This window comes from Balearica regulorum, chromosome 24 (genome assembly GCF_011004875.1).
Source record: "Balearica regulorum gibbericeps isolate bBalReg1 chromosome 24, bBalReg1.pri, whole genome shotgun sequence".
Lineage (NCBI taxonomy): Eukaryota > Metazoa > Chordata > Aves > Gruiformes > Gruidae > Balearica > Balearica regulorum.
This window is the reverse complement of record NC_046207.1, coordinates 4,995,169-5,003,746: the sequence shown is the minus strand read 5'-3', so window position 1 is coordinate 5,003,746 and position 8,578 is coordinate 4,995,169. Positions and strand designations below refer to the sequence as shown.

Below are 8,578 nucleotides of genomic sequence, written 5' to 3'. Positions count from 1 at the left end.
AGCGACACGTCCCAAAGTCCCAAAATAGCCTCGGCGGGGCCATATAAGCGGGGTGGGCGGGTGGGGGGGGGGGGGGCAGCGGCAGCATGTTGGGGCCCAGCGTGGTGGTGCGCAGCGGGGGGCTGCTCTCGGGCGCCCGCCTGGGATGCCATGTGCGGGAGGAGGACATGGGGCGTCGTGAGACCTTCAGCGCCGAGTGGCTGGACCTGGAGCTCAGCACCCGGCCTGAGGAGGGGTGAGGGGCACTGCTGCTGCTGGGGGCGGGGGGGGGGTGGTGGTGGTGGTGGTGGTCTTTGGGGTGCTGGGGCCATGGAGGGGCACTGGTTGCTTGAGGGTCCCCAGGGACTGTGGGGTTTCTATAGGGTCTTGGGGCTATGGGGGGCTCCAAGGGTCCCGACGGGGCCATGGGGGATGTGGGGGGCTGCAGGGGTCTCGGGGGGGTGTGTATGGGGGTGTGTGTGTTCCCCAGGGGCTGTGAAGGGCTCCAAGGGTCCCTGCAGGGTCATGGCAGATCCAGGGAGGTGGAGGGGGGTGTCTGAGGGGGGCTGGGAGGGTCTTGGGGGTTCCTGTGGGGAGATGGGGGGGGCTTCATGGGGCTGCGGGAGGCTGGGCATCCGCATGGGGCCATGAGGGATGTGAGGGTCTCCAGGGGTCCCCGTGGGGTCGGGTAGTCCCCGTGGGGCTGTGTAGGTCCTGGAGGGTCTCCAAGGGTCCCCGTGGAGTTGGTGTGGCCCTGGGAGTCTCCAGAGTGGCGGCAGGGTGGGGGGGGTGGGTGGTCCCCACGGGGTGATGTGGGACATGGGGGTCTCCAGGGGTCCCCGTTGGGACGGGATGGCCCCAGCAGGGCAGAGCAGGATGCGGGGTGGGGGTGGGTGTCCCCCATGGGGTGTTGGGGTCCCGCTCCGGCCCCCACGAACGCCCCGTGCCCAGGTGGTGCCGGCGGGAGGTGGACGAGCAGCGCCGGGAGACGCTGGAGCATCGCGGGGAGGTGCGGGTGCTGGAGCAGCGCTCGCCCTGGGGGGTGCTGCGGATGGGGTGCCTGGGGCAGCCCCTGACCCAGCACCTCCTGCCCTACGCCCGCACCCTGCCCCTGCCCCTCTTCGCCCCCCCGGACCTCCGCGGTGCCAAGCCGGGGGTTCGCCGCACCCTGTCCCGCTCCCTCTCCCACGAGGCCCAGAGGGGCTGAGGGGGGGGATGGCGGGGCCGGGGAGGGGGATTTGGGGGTGCGGGGGGGGGGGGTGCGGGAGCACAAGGAGGCTGATGCTGGGGGGCGGCGGGGGGGCCCGGACGCCTGGGTCCACTCAGCCGCCCCGAAGAGGCAGCGCAGGGTGGGGGGGGCAGGTGGTGGGGGGGTGTCCCACACGTCTGGGACCCCACCCCGCAGCGGGGGGCTCGGGGGGCCGGTGGGAATGGGGCACCCACCGTTTCGGGGGCTCCTGGCAGCACCGGGCACGATTTGGTTTCCCTGGCAAAGAGAAGAAGGTGCGAGGACGTGGATGCTAAGGACCCCCCCCCCCCCAACACCCACCCGGGGCCGAATGGGGCCCTGTGGTGGGGGGGGGCTGTGGAAGGGTGGGGGGGGCTGCGGTGGGTCGTGCTGCGGGGTTGTACAAACGATGGTCTTTGTATGGCAATAAAATGCCCAGCCCGGCCCGATGGCATCTTTTTGGGGGGGGGGGGGGGTATGAGACTCCCATGAGATGGTGTCGGGAAGGGGCAAGATTTAAGGGGAGAGGGGCCCTGCTGAGAAATGGGGGAAACTGAGGCACAGCACCTCGCTGCCAGCTGGAGGGACCCAAGCGTCCTGCAGGGGCTCAGGTTTTAGGGGGGACTTGGAGATGTGTGTGGGGGGGTAACTTTCTGCTTATGTAACTGCCCCCCCCCCCCGCCAGCCCAGCCAGTGCCAGGGTCTGGGACGGACCCAGCGCCAGCACCCAGATTAGCTGTTCCTGCCCGGATCCTGCTGTCCCTGGGCCACCGCCAGTCCCTGTCCCCTCCCTGGGCCCACCCCGGCCCCAGCCCCTTCCCCATCCCGTCCCCTTCTCCCCACCTTTGGCCTCGTACAGCTCCGGCACAGATGGGATTCAGGATCTTTAAACACTCCCCTCCCCCCCCCCATCCCATCCCCTCTCCCCAGCCCCACAAGCGGGTCCCATCCTGCTCCTTATCTCAGGGTACTGGGTGCACTGGGAGCTGGCAGAGCTGGTGGTGCCGACTGCTGCCAGGGGCTGGGCTGAGGTCTGGCACGCTCAGCTCACTGGTGACGGAGGCATCAGGGAGAGCTCCATCCCATCCCGTGGGACACCCATGGGTACTGGGGCAGCGCATGGGGGGGTGGGGGTGTCACAGCCAGGACACCCACATCTGGGCGGGGGGAGCTTCGGGATGCAGAGACTGGAGTCGGGATTCCTGGATCCTGCCCCCCCCCCCCAGTTCGGGGAGGGCAGAGAAGAGCATCGCTGCTCAGCACAGGGCCGGATCCGGCAGCACTGGCGCCCAGCCGCGTCCCCCGGCCCTGGGGCGCTGGCGCTAACCTGGTTATCCACGATGGATGGCCACCATCACCTCCGCGCCGGGCAGGGCCATCGCTCACCACAGGCCCCCCCCTCCCCAGCCTGGATGGGGATATAAGGCGGGTTTGGGGGTGGGCGGGTGCCACCACCGCAGCCCCTCGCCATGAGCAGCCTGGCCGCCCTCCGGGAGGGCTACGAGCGCTTCGACCCCCGCGCCTACCTGCAGAACAACTACCTGCCCCCCCGGGCCGATTTCTCCTCGGAGGAGTTCGTGGTGCCCTGGAAGCTGCGATGCCTGGCCGAGACCTTCGCCAGCGGTGAGGGGTGATGGGGAAGCGCCACCCCCGCTTTGCAGCAGGGTGGGGAAACTGAGGCACGGGGGGGGGCGGGGGGAGGAGAGCAGCTCAGCACCCACCCTGCCGGCTCCCCACCCATCTCCCTGCTCCCCGGTTCCCTCCCAGGGTGGGACACCTTCGGTTGTCCCCTGCCCCCTCCCCTTGGTTTCTGGTTTGCTGTGTCCCCCATGTCCCACGTTCCCCCCCCCTCCCCAGGTGAGATCCACGGGCGCACGCTGATCGACGTGGGCTCAGGCCCCACCATCTACCAGCTGCTGAGCGCCTGCGACCACTTCGAGGAGATCGTGGCCACCGACTACCTGGCGGTGAACCGGGAGGAGCTGGGGCGCTGGGTGCGGGGGGAGCCCGACACCTTCGACTGGAGCCCCTTCATCCGGCACGTCTGCAAGATCGAGGGACGCGGGTAGGGCTGCGGGGACGGACCCCGAGCAGTGGGGGACCTGGTGCGGGTGGGATCCCTGCAGGAGCATGTCCCCAAATTCCACGGGATCCCAGCCCCGCATCCCTGTGGACACTAGCTGATCCCTGCAGGAGCATGTCCCCAAATCCCATGGGATCTCAGCCCCACATCCCTGCACATGCAAGATCATGTCCCAGATCCCCATGGGATCGCAGCCCCATGTCCCTGTGGACGCTGGGCTGATCCCTGCAGGATCTCATCCCCACATCCCTGCGTGTGCTGGGTTGGTCCCTGTGGGATCCTGTCCCCACGTCCCCACGAGTGCCGGGCTGATCCCTGTGGGATCCCAGCCCCGTGTCCCTCTGTGTGTTGGGCTGATCCCCGCAGGATCCTGCCCCCACATCCCTGCGGGTGCCGGGTCGATCCCCAGGGGATCCATCCGTCCGGTCCCCGCTGCCACCTCCCCTCCTCGCAGGGAGCCCTGGCAGGAGAAGGAGCGCCGGCTGCGGGACCGGCTGCGCCGCATCCTGCCCATCGACGTCCACCGGCCGGACCCGCTGGGCGCCCCGCTGCACCCGCCGGCCGACGCGCTGCTCTCTGCCTTCTGCCTGGAGGCCGTCAGCCCCGACCGCGACGCCTTCGCCCGGGCCCTGGCGCACGTGGGCTCGCTGCTGCGCCCGGGGGGCCACGCGCTGCTGCTGGGGGCCCTGGGGGAGTCCTTCTACCTGGCGGGGGCCGCCCGCCTGCCCGTGGTGCCGCTGGCGGAGGACGACGTCCGCGCGGCGCTGGCCGGCGTCGGCTTCGCCCTCCGCGACTTCCGTTCCTACGCCATGCCGCCCGCCCTCCGCACCGGCGTGGACGACGTCGACGGCGTCTTCTTCGCCCACGCGCAGAAGCCGTTGGAGGCCTGAGGGACCCCCCGGATGGGGAGAACCATCCCCGTCACCCCAAAAGCCGGATTTCATGTCCCTGACACCCCCCCCCACCTTCCCCCTCCAGCCCCACTGCTGCCCTGGCTGCCTCCAATAAAGCCCGAGCTGCACAGTCCAGCCTGGCATTGCTGGGGGGGGGGTGTGGGGGGGTGTGGGGGTCCGGGGGGGCTGCCATGGGGGGCGTCAGGCCAGGCTGAGGGTGGGGTGTGCAATGGGGTGGGCAGGGGGTGCATGGCAGGGGGATAGGGGGGACACGGGGGTGGGGGGAACAGGGTGGGAAATGGGGTGCAGCACGGGGTGACTGCAAGGGGGCAGACGGTGGGGTGGGCAGGGACGGTGGGGTAGGGCACACGGGGGGGGGGGGTGGTGGGGCATGGCGGGGGGGACACAGCGTGGCCGGGCACAGGGTGCCTATGGGCGGGGGGACGACGACGCGGACAGCCCGGCACGGCCCAGGTTGAACTCAGCTTTATTCCCAGCCCACAGCACACTCCGGCTGGGGGGGGGCGGCATCCCTGGGGGGGTCACAGCCCCTCTGGCAGAGGTGGGGGTCACCCCCAGCGCCAAGGCACAGCTCCAGCCCTACACATCACACCCCCCCCCCAAAAGCCAGCCAGCAGCCAGCAGGTCGAGCAAGAGCCCCCCCCTCCACGTGCACACAATCCCCCCCCCGGGCCCCAGCAGCCATTGCCACCTCGCGGCTGCTGGGCTCCACAGCAGGGAGGGCCCCCGGCTCAGCACCCGCAGCTGGGGGGGGCCCGGGGGGGGCTCGGGGGGGGCTCGGCTGCCCTTGGCCCCTGTGCAAGCAGCAAGGGGGGGGGCCCAGCCCCATGGTACCCCACGGAGGGGAGATGGGGGGTGGGTGGGTGGGGGGCCTGGAGAGAAAAAACAAACCTCAGAAGGCAACTGGGGGAAGGAGCCCGTGGGTGGGGGGGTCCAGGGGGGCTGGGGGTTCACTTGGCACAGGACAGGGCAGGACCCCGGGGGGGGGGTGAAGGGCTGCGCTCCGCCTCCCCCCCCCCCGGCAGCTCTAGTCCGCTTTGAAGAGGTCAGAGTTGGCCTTGAGGAGGTAGAGGCTGTCGTCCATCAGGAAACTGCGGAGAGGGAGCAGGAAAGGTGGGGGCTGCAGTGGGGGGGCCACGGTGCCACAGCCCCCCAGCCGTGGGGGAGGCCCCCTCTGGGTGTCGGTGCTGGGCAGGGGGGAGCCCCCAAACCCCCACTGAGCACAGCCAGAACCTGGGGCTCCTGGGGAGCAGCAGGGTCCGTCCAGCACCCCACAGGTAACAGAGGGGCCCCCCAGCACCCTGATTTCAAGAGGGGGCACCCAGCACCCTGTGAGCAAGAGAGACTCCCTAGCACCCCAGTTTCAAGAGGATCCCTAAGTATCCCACGGGTAAGAGAGGGGCCCCTAGCACCCCAATTTCAAGAGAGGAGCACTCAGCACCCTGTGGGAAAGACTGGGTCCCCCAGCACCCCTATTTTAAGAGGGGACCCCCAGCACCCTGCAGGGAGGGGGCGCAGCTCCACGCAGAGGGGTGCCGGGGCGAAGCTGGGGGGGGGGGCGGTCACTGACCTGTAGAAGAGGACGTTGAGGGGGATGGTGCCGATGTGCCAGAGCGCGTGGGCGTCCAGCACCCAGAAGAGGGGGGGGAAGTCGAGGAGCTCCAGCAGCGCCAGCGCCTGCAGCAGCAGCACCACGGCCGCGCACTTCCAGACGTGGGGCAGGCGCGGGCGGTTCCGCAGGCACCACCGCAGCCACCACGCCAGGTTGAGGAGCCCTGGGGAGGGGAAAAGGGGGACACACACACACACACACAGAGGGAGAGGGGAGCACCAGCCCGCAGGCACGGCCCCCCCCGCCCCAGGTCCCAGCCTCACCGATCGACGCGTTCGCAGCCATGTTGTAGCCGTAGTCGAAGCGGACGAGGGTCAGGTAGGAGATGTGGCAGGCGAGGAAGAGGAGGAGGAAGGCCCTGAAGATGCTGATTAAGGCTGGCCGCTGCAGCCCCAGTGTCCTGAGGGGGCGAGGAGGAGGAGGAAGGGGTCGTTCAGGGCCCCGGGGACTGGCCACTGCCGGTGTCCCCAACGCCCGGCCCCGCGGCGCTGGCGGGGCTCACCTGACGCAGCACAGGTACACGGAGTGCAGGACGACGGCCGAAGCACAGAAATAATCCAGTTTCTGCGGGATCGGGGCTGGGTGAGCCGCGCTGGCAGCTTGAGGAAGGCCCGGGGCACGACGGGACCCCAGCACAGGTTTGGGGACAGAGGGTGACAAACCTGCGGTCACGCCGGCTCTGGGGGTGCCACTCACCTCCGTCACAGCCGTGTCCCTCGTGTGGAAAACGGTGGACCAGAACCAGGCGTTTAAGGAGACCTGCGGGAGAGGCGACATGAGAGGAGGAAACCCGAATTGGGGAGGGCGAAGCCGAGCGGCCCCCGCTGCCAGCTAAGTGCCAGCTCCCCGCCTGGGTCACGTTCCCCCTCAGCAGCTCGTCAGCCTCATTAGGGAAGATGAGTGCCCCGAAAATTGGATGCGGAGGCGCCGGCGGCCGGGGCAGCGGCAGCAGCCGGAGCTGTGCGGGGTTTGCTGATCAGCTGGTTATTGAAAAGCCCTCGAGACTCCACGCTCTGGCAGAGGATGCCCGGGAAGCGCCGCCAGCCCGGTGCCACTCCGCCAGTGCAGGCTGTGCCCCCCAAAGCCCCCTCCCATCGTCCTGGGGGGCCCCTGCGACGAGGGGAGACCACAGGGGCTGCAAGAAGACTCCCGGATGGAGCAGCGAGGACGTGGGGCACAACACAGCCCCCGCTCCGGGGAGGGGAAGGGGGGAGGAGGTCGGGGCTCACCCAGGCGAAGGCGACGCAGGTGGGGTACATGGGGGAGGCCGGGGGGACGGCGGCCTTGTAGCGCAGCAGCATGACGAAGCTGGCCAGGCCGTTGAGGAAAGAGGCGAAGGCGGAGGCCGGCTCCTGGAAGAACAGAAACCGCGAGAAGGGCCACTGCAAGGGGAGAACGGCAGCGTCAGCGGGCAACGGGGGACCCCCCGACCTCCCCCCGCCCCGGTTCCCCCCGCTCACCTTGCCGTGGAACTGGGGTACCCTGTGGCCGCCCTGGACGTAGAGCCGCACCGTCAGCCACATGCACTCGTACTTGCAGTCGTCGCGGCAGGTCCAGCCTGCAGCCAGGGGACGAGCAGTGGGAGGGGGTGGCCAGCGCAGCCCCTGCCCTGGCCACTGAGTCCAGTTCCACCCCCGCCCCCAGTCCTTCCCAGTATGGACCATCAGGCAGCACGGTCAGACCGTGACGGGTGCTGGGAGTGCCAGGACGCAGCTCGGGTGAGGGGGAGCTGGGTGGGGTTCACCCCGCGCGGCTGGGGGACCCCCGCTGTGCTGGGCGCAGGCAGGGCACCCGGGCCTTCCCCAAGTGACTGCCAGCACCATGGCCCAGCAACCCCCAGTATGGCCCAGTGTCCCCCTAAATGGTCCAGTGACCCCCACAATGGTCCAAGAGAGGCCAGCACCTCCCCCAGCAAAGTCCGGTGGCCCCCAGTATGGCTTGGTGTTCCCCCAGCATGGCCCAGTGATCCCCAGCATGGCCCGGTACAGCCCAGTATGCAGCCCAACACCTCCCAGCATGGCCCAGTGCCCACCTATATAGCCCGAGTGCCCCCAACACGGCCCCAGGATGGCCTAACACCCACCAGCAGAGCCCCAGCACAGCCCAGTGACCCCCCCAGTACAGAACTAGCACAGCCCAGTGCCTCCCAGTTCAGCCCAGCACCCCCCCCAACCTAGCCGCAACCAGACCCAGTGCTCCCCAGTGCTCCCCAGCGCCTCCCAGTGCTCCCCAGCGCCTCCCAGTGCGGCCCCACGCTCCAGCCCCGCCCGCTCAGCAACCCGCTGCGGAGGCGTGGCCTCTGCGGGGAGGGCGTGGCCTCGGATTGGGCGCGGTCTCCGCGAAGGGCGGGGCTTGCCAGGTTTGGGGGCGTGGCCCAGCCCGACAGCCAATGGGCGCTGGGGGAGGGGCGGTACCTGTCAGGCCCATGTAGAGCGGCTGGCGGGCGCGGAAGTGCCGCAGCGCCGCCCCCGAGCAGTTCTGCCGCTCGCAGCGGCCCAGGCACTCGCGGTACAGCGGTTCCCGGTCTCCCTGCGAGGCCCGGGCCGGGCCCGGCGCCGCTGCTGCACCTAGCAGCAACAGCAACGCGGCCCGTGCCGCGCCGCCGGCCGCCATCGCCGCCCGGCCCGGCCCCGTCGCTTCCGGCCCACCCCAGAAACGGGGGCGGCGCGGGGCACCATGGGATGTAGCGCCTCCACCGGCCGTGGGGATGATGGGATACAGTCCCCCAGGGCAGGAGGCTCATGGGATATATCCCCCCCTCG

General features: G+C 70.1%; 3 protein-coding genes across 4 annotated transcripts; 2 read left to right on the top strand and 1 right to left on the bottom strand.

The window, feature by feature from the left end:
- Positions 1-62: 62 nt before the first annotated feature.
- TCAP (titin-cap) lies at positions 63-1,237 on the top strand. Its single transcript, XM_075775128.1, has 2 exons — positions 63-235; positions 931-1,237. Exons 1-2 carry the CDS (start codon positions 87-89, stop codon positions 1,184-1,186), a joined length of 405 nt encoding a protein of 134 aa, XP_075631243.1. The 5' UTR covers positions 63-86; the 3' UTR covers positions 1,187-1,237.
- A 1,152-nt stretch (positions 1,238-2,389) lies between these two features.
- On the top strand, positions 2,390-4,301 carry PNMT (phenylethanolamine N-methyltransferase). 2 transcript variants are annotated; one of them, XM_075775098.1, is made up of 3 exons: positions 2,390-2,830; positions 3,065-3,249; positions 3,749-4,301. In XM_075775098.1, exons 1-3 carry the CDS (start codon positions 2,677-2,679, stop codon positions 4,178-4,180), a joined length of 771 nt encoding a protein of 256 aa, XP_075631213.1. In that variant the 5' UTR covers positions 2,390-2,676; the 3' UTR covers positions 4,181-4,301. The 2 variants fall into 2 exon arrangements, with proteins under 2 accessions (XP_075631213.1, XP_075631211.1); XM_075775096.1 differs by having other exon boundaries at positions 3,065-3,272; positions 3,745-4,301.
- Positions 4,302-5,091: 790 nt separating this feature from the next.
- PGAP3 (post-GPI attachment to proteins phospholipase 3) lies at positions 5,092-8,481 on the bottom strand. Its single transcript, XM_075775173.1, has 8 exons — positions 8,231-8,481; positions 7,277-7,374; positions 7,046-7,198; positions 6,513-6,575; positions 6,319-6,380; positions 6,080-6,216; positions 5,775-5,979; positions 5,092-5,295 (listed from the first exon to the last, which is right to left on the bottom strand). Exons 1-8 carry the CDS (start codon positions 8,427-8,429, stop codon positions 5,232-5,234), a joined length of 981 nt encoding a protein of 326 aa, XP_075631288.1. The 5' UTR covers positions 8,430-8,481; the 3' UTR covers positions 5,092-5,231.
- Positions 8,482-8,578: the final 97 nt, after the last annotated feature.